At 44.3% G+C, this 17,143-nt stretch overlaps 1 protein-coding gene across 6 annotated transcripts in view; it reads right to left on the minus strand.

Moving 5' to 3' along the window:
• The window catches only part of FGD1 (FYVE, RhoGEF and PH domain containing 1), a 197,243-nt gene that overhangs the window by 17,262 nt on the left and 162,838 nt on the right, over nucleotides 1–17,143 (minus strand). For 5 of the 6 annotated variants that reach the window (XM_088455695.1, XM_088455694.1, XM_088455693.1 and 2 more), the window contains 3 exons: nucleotides 6,950–7,141; nucleotides 5,593–5,770; nucleotides 1,635–2,079 (listed from right to left, as the gene is read on the minus strand). In XM_088455695.1, coding sequence (XP_088311821.1) covers nucleotides 1,635–2,079; nucleotides 5,593–5,770; nucleotides 6,950–7,141 — 815 coding nt within the window. Of the gene's footprint in view, nucleotides 1–1,634; nucleotides 2,080–5,592; nucleotides 5,771–6,949; nucleotides 7,142–16,973; nucleotides 17,047–17,143 lie in introns of those variants that run through there. The other variant, XM_088455696.1, reaches the window with a different exon arrangement.

Below are 17,143 nucleotides of genomic sequence, written 5' to 3' on the forward strand. Positions count from 1 at the left end.
AGCTCATTTGTGGATAACTGAACACACAGAGGGCTCGATTCAGACCCAGTCGCTAGATGCGTATGCTCGTTCCCAGAGTATGCAAGTTCGGCTAAGTGACGGCAGGCGATCACACGACAAGGCATAAGCACGCCCACTATGTCTTGGCGTGCGATCGCTTTGTGTATGCAGACGCCCACTGGCCTGTCTTAAGATGCCCACTTGCGCACGTCATCTCCAGAAAGTGTTTGCAACCATCAGTACACCGGGTACCATCGGAAGCGAACGCAGCGCTTGAGGTTGAATAAACCCTACCGCGAGCACTTCAGTGTGAAATACAACCAGGTGACGTGTACTATGACGCTGCCTCTTAATTATGCACGCCTCTGAAACGACGTTAAGACGCTCAGGGACGCCTGCGTTCGCACCTTCACTCCCCCGTTTTTAATGGCCAGCCCCTGTTACCACCCACAAACGGCTTCTCCTGTCACTCACTCTGCTGGGCGTCTATGCTCAGCGAGCGACCGCTTCCCGATCTTTCGCACTGTTCGCGCAAGCGCAGAATGCAAACATCGGCCAGCTGCGAGCGAACGCTTCTTAGCGTCCGGGTCTGAATCAGGTCCAGAGTTCTAATGTAGCAGGCAAGAAACAGAAGCACATTGCCAAAACCAGTGGCTGCAAATCAGATGGATGAGACTGAAATCAATGTAGGGGCAAATATGAAATTCTTATATGGGGCTGTACCCGACCCCAGAATTGTTGCCAACAAGTTTGATAGGAGCCATTGACACCATTTCCTGCTCCTTCCTCTGTGTCACTGATATACACAGGCTGCCATCTGTCCGGGTGCTTCCGCAACCCTAATGTACATGATGCCAGTGACACAATCCAATAATAAAAACAAGAGGCCAAGGCCAATGTGGGAAAAGGCTTGCGATTGGCTGCTGAAGTAAGGGAACATCATCATTTAACAGCTGTCAGAGTGCAGGCTGCTTTTTCTTTTTTTTTTATCCTTTTTGGGAATTTAACTTTTTGGGTTTTTTTGAATTCCTGATCTGGACAGTCTTTTAGTCAATAAAGTTTTTATTTTCAAATGATGTGCACTTCAGACCAGTGTCCATTATACAGAGGTGGAACCCAAACTGCTTATTAAACTGCCCCAGCACTCTTCAAGAAAGAGCAGGTAGACCCTCAGAGGAGGACACTGTTGTTACCGGCTAAGCTGGATAGAAGGTTGGATTACAATAAGGTGCTCAGGCCTTGGTCGAATGTACTGTAAAAACGTCCGCCGATTAATTAAGGTAGCCTATCTCCTACAGAATGCTAGCATGCCATATATACTGTATGTAGTTTGTAACATAGTGCTGGACCAGAAGCTGTTAATTCAGGTATAGCTGTAAGTAATCCGTATCTTGAAAGACAACTGGGCGCACACACAAAAAGAAACGGATCATACACAGCGTATAAGAGGAACGTGGAGAAATTATTTCACTGCACTTTCAAACAGAAAGAAAAATGCAGCACATGAGCCGAGGCCTGGTGTGATAAGCCGAGGCCTGGTGTGATAAGCGTAATCTGTTCCAGCTATAATATATTCCACAAACACATGTTGAGCAGCTGTTTGAATGGAGCTAAATACAGTGACCTCATCTTACCTCACATTGGTCCAGTCTCCCGAGAGGCAATTCTTCTTCTCCCCCACTCCCATCCTCCATGTCGCTATCGCCTTCAGAGTCATGGGCTGAGCAGTGCTGTACGGTGATATGTGGGGGCTCCATCTCTTCTCGCCCACCCTCCTCCACCTCCCCGAGGAAGCACATCTCCTCGCTTGTGGATGGAGAGCTGATGCTGTCAATGCCACTGTCCCTGTTTGCTAGTTTCCCCAAAGAGTCCTGCTCCCCCCTTTCTTCTCCCCCACCCACAACGAGTCTACGTCTTCTCTCCAGACTGGCCTGGGATTCCGCCGGTTCCAGCAGATCAAAGAGTTTGTTCCCCAGTTCCACCATACTGTAGCCTGGGAGCAAGGAGGGAGCGCTGTTGATCTCAGGGTCGGGGTCATGGACCGGGCAATTGCGTTCAGCGGGCAGGATGATGGGTTCCCTGCAAAATGAAAAAAGTGCAATGTTACCGTGTTACTACTGGTGCGTAAGCAAACGTCGATAGAGTAAGGCAACTGATGGCTCATACTCTGTCCCAATAATTTCTTCCTTGCAAAACTATCACCTTTTGGGTAACTTACATAGGAGTCTTGGAAGATTAATTATGGTGGATATTGTGATATTATTTTTTGTTGAATACAACATATCTGCCACTGATCTGGTCAGTATTACTACTATTACCTTCATTGACAAAATATTCCATTGCATCATTTAGGGGTCTATTTACTAAGCCTTGGATGGAGATAAAGTACCAGCCAATCAGCTTCTAACTGCCATGTCACAGACAGTGTTTGAAAAAAATGACAGTTAGGAGCTAATTGGTTGGTACTTTATCTCCGTCCACTTTCTCTCTCTCTCTCCAAGGCTTAGTACATAGACCCCTTAGCCTTCTCTGTCCAGTCAGTGGTAAAAGCAGCGTAAAGAACAAATCTCAGCCTAAAATTCTGCCGAAAAAAAACTAACTATCCAGCAGATCACTGTAGACAAATATATTGCGGATGCCGGACAGTATGGCAGTGTACCTTGTAACCACCTATTGTGTAATGTCACTGATGTACTGAAAGCACTGTAGTATTTCAATGATTTAACTCTGAATCAATGAGTAAGTAGCTCAGTGTTTAAGACCATCTGTCAGTATAAGCAGGACCTTTCAGACAGAGCCAGCTTGAGCCCATGGGACCCTAAGGCAATAATAAAGGTTTGGGCAGTCTCCTATCTCCATCATAATAACTGGAATCAGTATGTATTACCGCCAACCGCATGGCCTGCGGTTCAAGTCCCTACGCCAGAAGCCCAGCAGCAGTGAAGCTCCCGACAGGGGTTTAAGGTAAGTAAACTAACCCTCTCTTAGGGGTGCCTAACCCTAACCTCCCCTCCTAGTGCCTAACCCTAACCTCCCCTTCCCCTAGCCTAAAACCTAACCCTCCCGGGGGTGGGTGCCTGGCCCTGTCCCCCCCAGGAACCCCTAACCTAACTGTCGAAGCTGGATAATTGGCTGAGACAAGATCAGCTTAAAATTAGATCGTAACGAGAGCCATCTTGCAACTGGCCGCAAGACGCCATCTTGTAAATCAGATCGCAAAACTCCATTTTGCGAATGGCCGCCTAGCGCCATTTTAGCTAAACTCACACTTAAGTACATATGGCGAAGTTACTATTAGCATCATGCGATTGCATCTTACACCATTTCTCATACACACAAATACGCACAATTGCGCTGTTAACTAGTCGCACTTTAGCGAATGCATAAGATCTTGTATGAAAACGCTGTTTATTAGCCTCATGCGCACGCATCTGCCCCAAGTTAACTAGCGTCTTTCTATCAAACCCCAAATACTTATACTTTAAAGCTTATGGAACCTTGTATGTAAATATGTAAAGTATAAGGCCCTCATTCAGAGCCGCTCGTTAGCGGCAGTACGCTCGTTCCGAGCGATGTTTGCACATCTGCGCATGCGTACGCTTTTTAGTACGCATGCGCGAACCAGTCAGTGCGGCCGAAAATCCTTTGTACGCTATATAGCGAGTGCCTGCTATTTTGAGTGACAGAATGAGGCGTATGTGGGTGGTAACAGGGGAAGGTGTTTGAAAATGGGGAGTGGAGATCCGAACGCAGGCGTGCTTAAAGGTCAAAACGGGCGTTTTATGGGTGTGTATATTTAAAACAGCAGCGTCATTGACCACGTCACTGGGTTATTTTATAGCCAGAACTGCACGCAAATTTGTGGTAGCAAACACCAACCACAAGAATAGCGAGCAGTTCATACGCTGGTCGATGTACTCGATTAATCTAATAAATAGCGGACACGACGTAGGATGCGTGCGGCCAGGGGGCGTTTTTAACAAATAAACGAGCGTATGTTTTGCTCGTTCGTTCAGACTTAGAGGTGTGAACAGACTGCAATGTGCGTACGGATCATTTGAATAGCCACCCCTTGTTTTTAAACGAACGACCGCAAATAGCGAACGGCTCTGAATGAGGGCCTAAGATTCAAGTTTGTTCATTTATTATAATTGCTGTGAAATAAAGGTTATTTAGTAGCTCAGGTTTAATACATGATAAGTATGCCGTGCTTGGTATTATACTGATCTGCACCCTCTCCACAGCTTCCCGGTATCGTCGGTGTGAAGATCCCAACATGCATTCGCAACTTATGGACCCCAGAGACTTAAAGCACCGAAATGTACATTATATGACCAACTGTTAGGATGTGCATGAGGCAGGAAACCCGAGACAACCAGTTGTTAGAGGCTGGACTGTGTCTATTTGAATCAACCTGTTAAATGCTCTGCAACAGATGCATCCTCCTTGGGAACCAATGGCATCAGCAACAATCCTCTCTACTGTGTTGTCTGTTTCTGTGAGAGTATAAACGTTTGTGTTGTGACCCCAGTCTGGGTCTTCTTGCTGAATGCTGATTGACGGGGGTTTCTTGCTGATGCCTACATCTGGTCCAGAGCGCATGCGTATGTATAACTGTACTTGGGTCTGTATAATTCTTTGCGCTAAATTGTACTTCGATCATAGCGTGTAACTGACTGTACTTTTACTTGAATAATACTTTGTGCTTTGGAACCACAGGTTCAAGGTCTGGAGTCTTTATTTACTATGACTGCGTACGCAAAATAGCGTAATCCTTAGAGGTTTATAGGAAGGATATTAGAAGGTATAGGCAGGAGTGTATAGAGGTTCTAATTCAATATCCTTATAACCCTCCCCCCACGGTTGTCCGCGCCCGGTGCCCAGCTTACCTTCGTTCAGTATGCCGGGCATTGGGCTCCCGGCGTAGGGATAATGATAGGTGTCGGGATTTCAACGCCTATCATTAGTCCCCTGCCAGGATTGGACAGTCGGGAAGCCGGCGATTAGCATTTCAACCATCGGCTTCCTGGCTGCATCCCTAATAACTGGTTAGAGTACCATGGGCCCCTCAGTGAACACTGGGGCCCTAGGCAGGAGCCCACATTTCCTAATGCAAGGGTTTTCAAGTCCAGTCCTCAAGTACCCCCAACAGGTCGTGTTTTTAGGATTTCTTTATTCAAGCACAGGTTAGTAATTATCCCATCAGTTTTCACAGACAGAAATCCTGAATACATGACCTGTTGGGAGAACTTGAGGACTGTACATGAAAACTCCTGGCCTAACAGATGATCCGGTTATACTTTCAGGACAAATCCGTCCAATCCATTCCATCTACCTCTACTTTCAAAGTTCTACTTTCAAGTATTCCCCTAAATTACTTTCACAAGAATGCATTTGTTGAACTAATGTAATGCTTAAATATAGTGTTATCCGCAAAATGTGGATTCACTTTTAATTAAATAACCGATACTGTCTCCATAATGGAAAATTCATCTTACACTTTGGAGCATATTTCATCCTTGCCTAGGACATTAAACAGGAAGTCCCTCCTACCATTTCCATTGCTTGTACAGAACAATTACTTCCACTTACTTCTCAAACTTCTCAATCAGGGAGGTAACTGCTGAGGGTGTTCCATCCTTGTTGTCTGGGCGCGGCAGCACCCTCCCATGTCGCGGGTCCGCAGGCAGTGGACGTGAAGGGGGCGGGGGTATATGGCCAGGAGGACGAGGTCTTCTCAGACTCTGGAGGTGTGGGGGCTTTGGTGGAACTACACAGGAAGCAAAGAGACACAAGAGCTATATTGTAAGCAATAACAACCATTCCCAACTAATACATGGATGCAATAAACATCACTCACGCTTGAACCACTGATTATGCAATAGGGGATTTAAAAGGTGAATCTTAAAGTTAGAAATATATTTGCTAATAACCACACGGTCTCGCTGTGTATGCAAATCACTGTTGAGCGCATGCTGCAAAGGCCTGTTTGGCGTTATGCAGACCTATTACGTTGTATCAGCACTTTTTAAATACTATGGGCCTGATTAAAAGTCGCACGCAGACTAGGTTGTGTCTGCGTGTTATGCTAATGCCGTGCCAATTTAATACGGGGACCCCCACTTGCCGCGTCTTGTGGTGGTGTGTTTTCATCTCTGTGCATCTTTAAACCACCATCGGATGTACCATGGAAACTGGCAGGTGCAGTCTCTCCGTCTGTATTATGGCCTCCTGTGTGAGTATCTGTGCGTCTTTGGGTGGAGCTGCTTACAGCGTCACACCCGCGTCTGCTTAGTCACCGCCCCTCCCAGGAATGCCCACTGAAATCCGCAGACCCAGTGTCCAAATCTGTTCTGCGTCTATGTGCGCTAACAATATGGACCTAAGTGCTGCGCAGTTCTGACACATACGTACAGGGAAAAAAAATCATTGTCCGTTTGCGCCAATATCAGTATAGCGTTTGACTTTGATTAGACGTAGGGCCTGATGCAAAGTGACCAACTCTAAGGGGGAAGTGTAATAGCCTGCAAGATGCAATAATCGGCACATTGCCGGTGAGTCTACCCGATGATTTAAAGCAGCAATAATTTAAAAGGCACAACTAACCTGGTTTTGCCCTTTAAATGATTGCCGTTTTAAAACATTGGGCAGACTCGCCGAAATAGCGCAGATGCCTACATCTCGCAGGCTGTTACATTTCCCCCTAAATCTCCTATAGGAGGCTTACATCTGAGTGAGAGCCTCAAGGCTGGGAAATAGAATAAGTTGGTGACAAGCTCACTATACACCATTAACTGGCCCATGGAAGTGTTGGTAATGGTCCCGTTGAGTCGAATAATTTTTGTAATGATAGATATATATATAGAGTTGATAGATAGATAGATAGATAGATAGATAGATAGATAGATAGATAGATAGATAGATAGATAGATAGACGTAAGGGACTCACCTTCGGGTTTGGTACGTGCGGGACGTCTAGGGGCTGCTGGTTTGGGGTTGGAGGGATCTCCGACAGTGCCATTGCAGTCAGTGGAGTTCCCTGGCTCAGATTGGAGCTGCTGGATTTTTTCTGGGTGTACCGGGATTTGAGCTGGTTCCAAGGAGAGGCTTTTAACAAGCACTGGAGGCTTGGGCTGGGGCCCTGAAAGAAAGAGGTTGGTAAGTAAGCGAGGTTATGAGAAGGAAGAGTGATTCAGAGGACAGGGTAGTAACAATGATGAGACAGTCTCTGTGACGGAGATATGATTAGCACATGTCAGGACGGGCATCTCCACTGGCCAAAATCATTAGCCCAAAAACCTGCGGACCTATTAGAGGGACAGACTCACTGGTTAATAAACACAATGTAGTCATGCTTGCTTTTGAGAAGAGTCCCACATGATGAGATCACTTTATATAAAGAAGAATACAGTTCTAACATGACTATATACAGAGTTACATGCAGACGCGTAAATATTTCCATAATGTTGGTTACAGGGCAGGAAATGGAGGCATTTTTCCATGGCCTCCAGATTAAGGGGCCTATGTATCAAAGCTTGATGAGAGATAACATTGTGGGAGAAGAAGTATTAACCAATCAGCTCGCAACTGTCATGTTTCAAAGACAGCCTATAAAAATGTAAATTAGAAGATGATTGGTTGGCGATTTATATCTCACAATTTTCTCTCTCATCAAGCTTTGATACATAGGCCCCGAAAGGGACATAGATTTTACCCATCAGACGTAGTTTAAACGAACATTTGTAAAATAACAGAAATGCTGGAACAGATCTCATCTTATTTTCTGACCTTCCTTCTAACCACAACCTACAGGGAATCAATATGTGGTCTGTGCCTTTCCGTATATCCGTTCTCAGTGTGTAGGCTCGGCACCATCAACGGTTTACTATCCCTTCAATTAATGAATATTTAACATGATGTCATACTATTTTTCCGTCATGTTAAGAGATTATTCATTTACCAAGCAATACTTTTAGGTAACCATGTATTTCCCAACCATGGGAGTACATTTTTTTAACTCAGCAAACACTGTTTTCTGTAGAACAGTGGTGTCAAGTCAATCCAGCTGCAGTGGAACTACACAACCCAGCATGCACTGCCACAGTTTTATTATTAGGGCATGCTAAAACTGTGGCAGGGCATGCTGGGATATGTAGTCCACAGCAGCTGGATGGCCACGAGTTTGACACCCCTGCTGTAGAATGTTCCTAAAAAAGGGTCTGAATTTATATCCATTCACAGTGTATATTCTTTTCAGTTTATGAATATAATCAAACATCTGTAACGAAACCTCATTACAGTGTAACACCTGTCATGCATGTCAGCCCCATCCAGAGCATCGTGGTGCTATTAATTCTTTATCGAAGATCGAAAGTCACAATACACTATTTATTTAGATTTATCAGTCTATAAAAAGAGAACAAGTTAAAGTGAAACCCATAACAGATTGCATCTACCTTGTATCTAGTACATTCTATGAAATGGTAGCAAGACTCTGATTGGTTGCTATACTTGTCCTCTTTAAAAGGTTTCAGGAATCTCCCCCTATGTATTAATGCGGCAGAAATGTATAAAGTGTGGGATTTCAGTTCTGCGCTGCCTGTTGAACTGCTAATCGGGATTGTTATACTCTCTTAGGCGGCCTGCCCGCTGACATTAGCAAAGCTCGGTACGCAGCGGTAACCAGCAGGTACATAATTATATTATATTCACACACAGAGAAAATGAGGGGTATTTAAAAACGATATCAAGGGTTACATAAATGTAGGGAATACATTTCTCAGACACACATACACTTTTATGATTTAAACCGCCTTCATACAATGCCTAATTTTAGAATGATTTCCTAGTCATCTTTTTTTATTGGGTAGGCTACTATATATTCTTCTTTATGTACCATGTACTCCTCCCACTGCATGTACCTGCAAGTCATATAGGGCACAATTTAACCCCACTCTTTCCCGAGTGACCAGCAGACGCTGCTAACCATGCAACATTCTCATTCAACACACATAAAAGCGGACAGATTCCCAACAGGTAATAGTCTTATGGAAACAGTCACCTCTGGCTGGCCATAAACATGTATATATAATGTGGCAAACACAATCGCTATACCTATCAGTGCCTATCACTGTGTGGGGTGATCTAAGAAGAAGGTTATTGGATCCAATGAATCAGTGGCGTAACTTCATCCCAGATGCCCGAAGGCAAGTTATAATTTGGTGCCCCCCGTAAAATAAGGGAAAATATATATGGTGCATATCTATCTATCTGTCTGTCTATCACATATGCACAAAAACACTTATATAAAATAGCCTTAAGTGGGGTAAATATATTTTGTGAGCAATGGAGGAGATACCCCTTCAATGCTGGCGCCCGGCGGCAGGCGCCTCCATTGTCTCCCATAGTTCTGCCCCTGCAATGAATGTTTCCAGCTGCCGTCCGTCTGAACCGGTCACTTCGAAAGTAAACACAACTGCACTGTTTCTTGAAGTCTTGTGAAATCCATACCTACATACTGTACATATATATATATGTATGTGTGTTTGTGTATTGCCATGGCGACTTCAAACACATAAACATTGCTGAGTAGAGTCCAATAAAATGCCAAATAGGATAATCACACAAGTTTGTTCCACATCGCAAGCTCTAGGTTACCATGCAATAGACAGGTAGACACAGGGAAGGATACAAGATAGGACCCCTAACGTTCAGTGTACGCTAAAGGTTCGGAACATCTTCCTTTTATTTCTTCAGCACTTGTAATGTTGCAGAAACTTTGTATAAGCTACTGAAAGTCATACTAAAGCCATCTCCACAAATACACCTCTCCTACCTGTCTGCTGTTTAAATACCTGGAATCTCAAAGGGGCTCTTTGCTCGGCAGCGGTTTCTGACCAGAACTGAGGGTGGGAGTGGTGACAGAGCTGAAGTCACTCAAAAACATAAAATGGTTTGGAATAGTTGGGAGAGCATGGGATGACTGGGGTACAGACTATGAGCAGTGACCCAGCAGGAAAGGAGATGAGTGAGGATAAACAAACCAGCATCACTCAGAATAAGCAGAGATGAGCCACATCTATACAATCATATCCTGCCAGGGCAATCAGACCTAAGTAACTGCATAACCACCCAGAAAAAGCCACATCACCATCTCTGTAGGTACCATTACTCACAAGAGCTTTACCATTGTGCAAAACCCCGTACCACAAACTTACGCTACATAGCACAACCCCAGTAATCTCCTTTGCTACATCCCCACAGACTATGCCCCTAAATTGCTCTAAATCCCTGTACCTGATACAGATCTGCATAGGTTACCAGTGCAACACCTCCAGGCCTCCAAGCCTGCAGAACATTGCTGTTTATCGTCTTCGCCGGTAAAATAAGCTGCAGGTTCCTCTGAGAAAGAGAGTGTGTGGTTTTAACACATACCAGAGACTTATCAGCACTGGTCACAAGGGAGGCGTGGATCTGTCATGAGCGTGCGACTTACAGGAGTGGAAAACGTCTGGGTGTGATGTGTTGCTAGAGGTGAGCATAGAAACGCGTTACCTTGTTAGCAATCTCTTCCCTTCATTTTGTTTAGAGGTAAAAAAAAAATAAAAATAAGCTAAAAAATAAAAGCAAGAAAATCCTGGTGTGTGATTAATATAAGAAAAAATGAAGCCTATAAGGAGGAAGCTAGGCAGCAGAAAGAAGAACTACTATAATTAGATAAGACATAAAGGGGGAGATGTGGAAAACAAACCTTGGAGAGAGATAAAGTAAAGAGCATTAAAAGTACCAACCAATTAGCTTCCATCTGTCATTTTTCAAACACAGCCTGTAACATGGGGGTTCCAATCAATAGATCTACACTAAAAAGGTCGACAGTGTCTAGGTAGACAGGCAATATAGGTCGACATGTACAAAAGGTCGACATGGGTGAAGATCAACACGTACAAAATGTCGACAATTGAATGGTCAACGCATTTTATTTTTACAGTTTGTTTTTTATAGGTTAGGCACTTACCAGAGGGTATGGGTTAGGCACTGGGAGGGACGATTAGGGTTAGGTACCAAGGAAAGGGCTAGGGTGAAGATTAGGGTAGAAAAACAAAACCAACGTGTAGAGTATTCCAATGTCGACCTTTTGACCACGTTAACCTTTTGTACCTGACTATCTTCATCCAGGTCAATCTTTTGTATGTCGGCCTTTTGTCCCTGACGACCAGTTGATGTCGACCTTTCGATTGTCTGATTACTGTAGATCTTTTAATCCACATCTGTAAAATGGTAGCTAGAAGCCGATTGGCTGGTACTTTCTCTCTCTCCATGGTTTGATACATCTCCCCCAAAGAGAGACTTTAACAAGTAAAAAAAAAAGATAGCTAGAAGTAAAGAAGCAAATATATACTTAATAAGAGGGAACTTGGGAAAGGGAGGAGAGGTAATACATTCCTAACCCATTACCTGACATTATAATACACCCATCTGAGTGTGACGCATGCTTCCTCACCCAAGACACCTGGACAGTGGGGGCTGATACCTCCCTCACACCTAGGAAGATTTCATTAACCTCTTACACACGGGATTAACCTTTAACATACAGGTACAACCATTTAAAGCACTAGATTCTTGCACCGATTTTATGAGAATCATATCTGATTGATGTTTTATGTATGTTTACACACACACACATATACTTTATTATAACTTATTTTAAAGATCTGCATGCAAGTCCCAATTGTATTCTGCAATAAACCTGAACACTGGGGACTGATCTAGTGAGATCTCTAGCACCATACGCTGAAGCCTGGCCCAGTCTACCCAGGGTTAAAGCAAAACCATCAGGTCAGCTGCTGCTCGGCTTCAGTTCGGACTGTTATTGTGGAACACAATCCAAAATGTAGACTCTTATTGCCTTTCATTTATTCTGAAGCTGCTCTTCCATCGTAGACACTGCGAAGTGATTAAGCGTCAGTTACTAAGCTGCGGAATCGGGGCCCACGGAGCAAGTTGTGCTTTCTGATGTCACGAGCCCCTCACCTGCTTATGGGAAGCACATGGATTTGCACGTTGCAAAAGAACTTCCATTTTTACACATCCCTGTGTGTCAGAGATCGGGGCTTGTTGTGCACTGTGCACATTAAAGAAATACTATATGCAGGGAAGTGCATTATTAGGCGCAGAAATTATATTTGCATTATTTTTAATTACTTCAATACAGTCCTGCATTTTCTATAACGTTTAGAAGAGAGGTTTATGAAAAGTGATGATATTATTATAACCTATAACCGCAAATCAGGTTCTTGCGTTTTCTAGTATTTAGGAAACAACAGCAAATGTTTGATTGGTATTACCCCCTGCACTAAATGTATACGACAGTGTTTCCCAAACGCAGCCCTCAAGGCACCCTAAAGGCCCCCATACATCAGCAATTGATTGCAACAATGTGCAATTTGCAAATCGATTGTGTATAAAAATCCTTCCCTTTTTCAATCTATTGTGGCAATTCTGCAATCGATTGAAAAAGGGAAAGAATTTTATACACAATCAATTGCAAATTGCACGATTGCTGCAATCAATTGCTGATGTATGGGGCCTTAACAGTCCAGGTTTTAAGGGTATCCATGCATGTGCACAGATGGTATAATCAAACTGGCTGAGGTACTAAATAAGTCATCTGGGTTTGAACATGGATAGCCTCAAAACCTGGACTGTAGGGAGCCTTGAGAACTGAGGCAGATTAAGCAGTGCACGTACAGTGGCCCTGATTCAGAGCCAGACGCTCTGACAGAGTGCTCGCTCTGAATCAGGGCCGTCCCTCTATTTTAAGACCGGCCTCCTGGCCGCTCGCATAGCTGTGGGTGGCCACCTAAATTAACATTTTAAATATGTCGTCATTATTTCTATCGACATGTTATCTGTCGATATTCTAAACATGTCCACATCCCGAATGTCGGCATATCATACCACATCCACGCATGCATGTGATGGGGATACCAATAAAATTTAATAATTGTCAGCAGGAATAAAACGCCTGTGTAACTAATACATTAAACAATGTTGTACGTCTTCCAGCACTACATATGGAGTGGAGGTTGCCACTCTACCAGCACCTGGGTGAAAGGTGACATGACTATTGTGTGCGGATGTTCATGCTGAAAACCATATTGGCTACATTTGCCTAGCCCCTCCCACATTAAACTGGTTTAACATTGGAGACAAGCTAATGTGCTGGAACACTCTGTGCTGCTATCATTATGGTCTTTGATTGGCTACAGGTGATTCTAGCCACTACCCATATAATTTCCCACTTATATCTGTCTTCCTAGTTTTGAAGAAAGAAGCAGGTGAATTAACCATGGTGTGCCTAGTAATGATAATAGTTCTGACAGGAATTATAAAAACAAAAACCAGCATGCCTCCATTTAAGAGCATGTCAATGTGGTTATGCAAATCAAGAATAGGAATGTTTACCATGGTACAAGAGGATCAACCTATTTACTTTAATGGCCCCTACACACTAGACGATATTTTGAACGAGCTGGCCAATTCCGACGCATCAGAACGACAAATCATTCAAATCGTCGAGTGTGTATGCACTGTCAATCTCTGCAACGATTCCCCTCATATCGTGCTATGTGTACGCACTACCGGACGGTCAGGCGACATGGTTACATTATATATTTAACGATCTAACCACCAAACGATGCAAGATATATCGTTTGGTCGTTTGTTAGATTGCACAGTGTGTATGCACTATATAGTTTGCCCGAGAGTCGAGGCACAAAATAACAAAATATGCACACACACGCACACATATTATTATGTTAAGCTGTCCATGGATTTTGTAATGTAATTAACAGAAATGGTTAAAAAGCCATTTTGAAACACAACCATTGCTTATTATGAGTGTGTAAAGGTGCGTACACACTGTACGATATCTATGAACGATATCGTTCAATGATATATCGTTCATATACTTAACTTTTATGCAGTGAACGACCAACGATGCGTGTTCCCGCATGAACGATAACAGTATCTATGATAGTCAGTACATGCAGGCCAACTTGCACGATATTGTCAACTTTGCCTGTGCAGAGATGTGGCAGGATGGCTTCACTGAAAGATACCTTTCTAGTCGTTGGTGGTACAGATCGTACTGTGTGTATGCAGCTTAATGGTGAATACACACGGTATGGTCAGCGATAACGATATCGCTAACTGATCTCCCCGCGCCTTCCTGGTGTGCTGGAGGATCGATATCGTTCATCCAGGACACCACCAACCCACCGACGGGCCAGCGCCCCGTGATCAACGATCGCGGCTCCCTATGTAACCTGGTCGATATCGACCAGGGAGGCCTGCATGCACGGCCGATGGACGATATCGTTATCGTCCATACGTGCCCGCGCATCGCTGGTCGTTTGAGGGTTGGAAGGCACCAAAAAATGAACGATCTGAACGATAACGATATTGTGCATTTTTATCGTACCGCGTGTATGCGCCATAAGCATTTCCCAGCTCTCCATCTGAACCACTCTCTCACAATACAGACCCAAGTGCTGTACTGTTTTATCAGACATTTGTGTGTCGGGAAGGAGAGACATTGAAGACCATTACGGCTGTGAGTGAACAAGCTCAACGTCCTTATCCAAAGGTAGAACATAAACACATGCTATTTTACTTTAATGGAAAATTGTTGACTTTTGGATCCTTTTAGACTAGAATATGTGACAATTTTATGACAGTAATTTTTAAAAAGGAGATATCATGAGTTTATTGCTACTCTCACATCTATTCCCTACAGAGTGACTAGAACGTCTGGTACTAACATATTAGAAAGCCTACTGTGTACAGACATCATTACCATTAATGGAGAAAGAGGAATAAACACTATACTAGGCTTAGACAAGTCAGGGTTGAGCACTATCCGTGTAAAATTGCTTCATGTGTTTAGATCCGTTTTTCGGCCTGGCCATAGAAAAACTGAAAGTGTGCTCACTGGGCCACTTGTAGCTGAACTGATCATATCTTGTTATTTATTGATCAAGATTAATGATTGGATGACATTAGTGTGGCACAAAGCAATCCATCTGTCGTTTGGGGATTGTACCAGGTATATGTATAGAAAAGGGGGGGTGGGCTATCTTCAGCAGAGCACTGTTCCATGATCCATCAGTTAGCACACACCTGTGATCATGTACCCACCATGCATGTCCTGCTCTAGACATTTTTGGCAGTGATAAGATGCTTTTTCACTTGTGATCAACAATTTCTATACTATACCCCTTTTACACCAGATCTAAAACCCGGGTTATTGCAGGGTTAACCCGGGTAAGCTCCTTGGTGTAAAAGTGGTGAGGGGTGGATCGCCGGGTCGAGTGACCGGCAATCCAACCCAGGTAACTAGCGGGGTTTAACACGACAATAATCCGTGAAACCCTGCAGTGTAAATGGGCGATCCGGGTCACGATGACCTGGACCGTGCGGCATCCCGGCCAACTGGCCGGCTTCAGTGGCGCTTGGAGATGACGTCATCTCCAAGCGTCCACTTCCACGCTGGAAGAGCCGGGTCACTGTAGACCCGGCTACAGTGTGAACGGCGCCGACTCGGGAATTTCCTGGGTCGGCACCAGCTAAATTATGGGTCTGATCCGGTTTGGAACCCTGTTCCAACCTCTGGGTCAGACATGGAATTTAGGTATAAAAGTATCAGACTCAGGGCCTCATTCAGCAGTGTACGCAATTGTGATCGCAGCTGCGAAAATATAATGCCTTCCAAAGCACGGCCATCATAAAGACACCCACTGCTGCCTTCTCATATCCCTCCCAACCTCACACTTATGCGGAAACATAGGTACAGTCGATGCACATCGGCCAGTCCCGCAACATTTCCACCAGGTCTGGCCAGCTGCAGAAACTGCAAGTCTCGCCGCACGCAATGGGCTCTCATGCTGCGTATGCAATCGTAGTGGTTAATTTATACACGCCCATAAAACAGCGTTCAAACGGACAGGCGCGCCTGCATTTCTCCGACCACTCCCACTTCACCACCCCCAAAAGCTCATAGTCTGTCACTCACTCTGCGATGGATTCCTCTGTGCGTCCGTAATCGCTGTGCTATCACAGTGCATGCGCGGCTTATACGCATGCGCAATGGGTAACAATTTCTTGATCTGCGTACGTAATTGCATTTGCGATCGCTGCTGAATCAGGGCCTCAGTTCGACTTTAAGTAAATTTATGGATATGAGGAAAAAGCCTTAAAACTTTTCGTATTGTTCCAATTTATCTCAGGTGTGTGATGATTTATGGAGTATTTGAGAATATACATTCATGAGCATAGCATCAGTAAAACAGAATGAGGATTATATCTCCCAGACGCACCATGTTGCGCAACAGACTATAATAGCAGTAACAGGATGCAGTCACACATAGATAACATAGAAGTCGTGATAAACGGACAACTGGGGGAGCACTGTCAAATGGGGAAGAGCACATATTAATAGTGCAGATTACCCACCACACAATGACAGTGTAGATAATCCACTGCACATTCACAGTGCAGATTACCCACCGCACATCGAAGGTGCAGATTATCCACAGCACACTGATGGTGCAGATTATCCACTACACATAGATGGTGCAGATTACCCACCACACATTAACAGTGCAGATTATCCACAGCACAACATCGGTGTAGATTATCTGACACACATTTTGACAGCATTTTGACGATACAGGTTATCCACCGCACAAATCACATTGCAAATTATCCAACGCACATTAACGATGCAGACTATCCACCACACATTAACAGGGCAGATTATCCACTGCACATTTATAGTTTAGGCTATGAGCACAGTGCTGATATCTGCAGCAAGCGTTTTCTCGTCCATGAAAGTCTGCAAGCAATAGGCCTGTGCAGGGTTGTGTGCTGTGCCCATTATTAGGGGCCGGCTCCCATATATGGAAGCTGCTTACATTGTGCAGAGCAGGGAATGCAGGACACAAGCATTTTGCTAGTTCAGACACGAAGCCAGCTCCCAGCGCTCACACTCCCTGTTATTAACCCTTCCCGTGCCCTGCAATGGGCTACTGTACTTCTGTGCAGGGGATCTGTGCTGCTCCCCCCTGGGGTGGCACAATGAGAT

The sequence above is a fragment of the Taudactylus pleione genome, unplaced genomic scaffold, assembly GCF_031769625.1.
Source record: "Taudactylus pleione unplaced genomic scaffold, aTauple2 ptg000665l, whole genome shotgun sequence".
NCBI classification, from domain to species: Eukaryota; Metazoa; Chordata; class Amphibia; order Anura; family Myobatrachidae; genus Taudactylus; species Taudactylus pleione.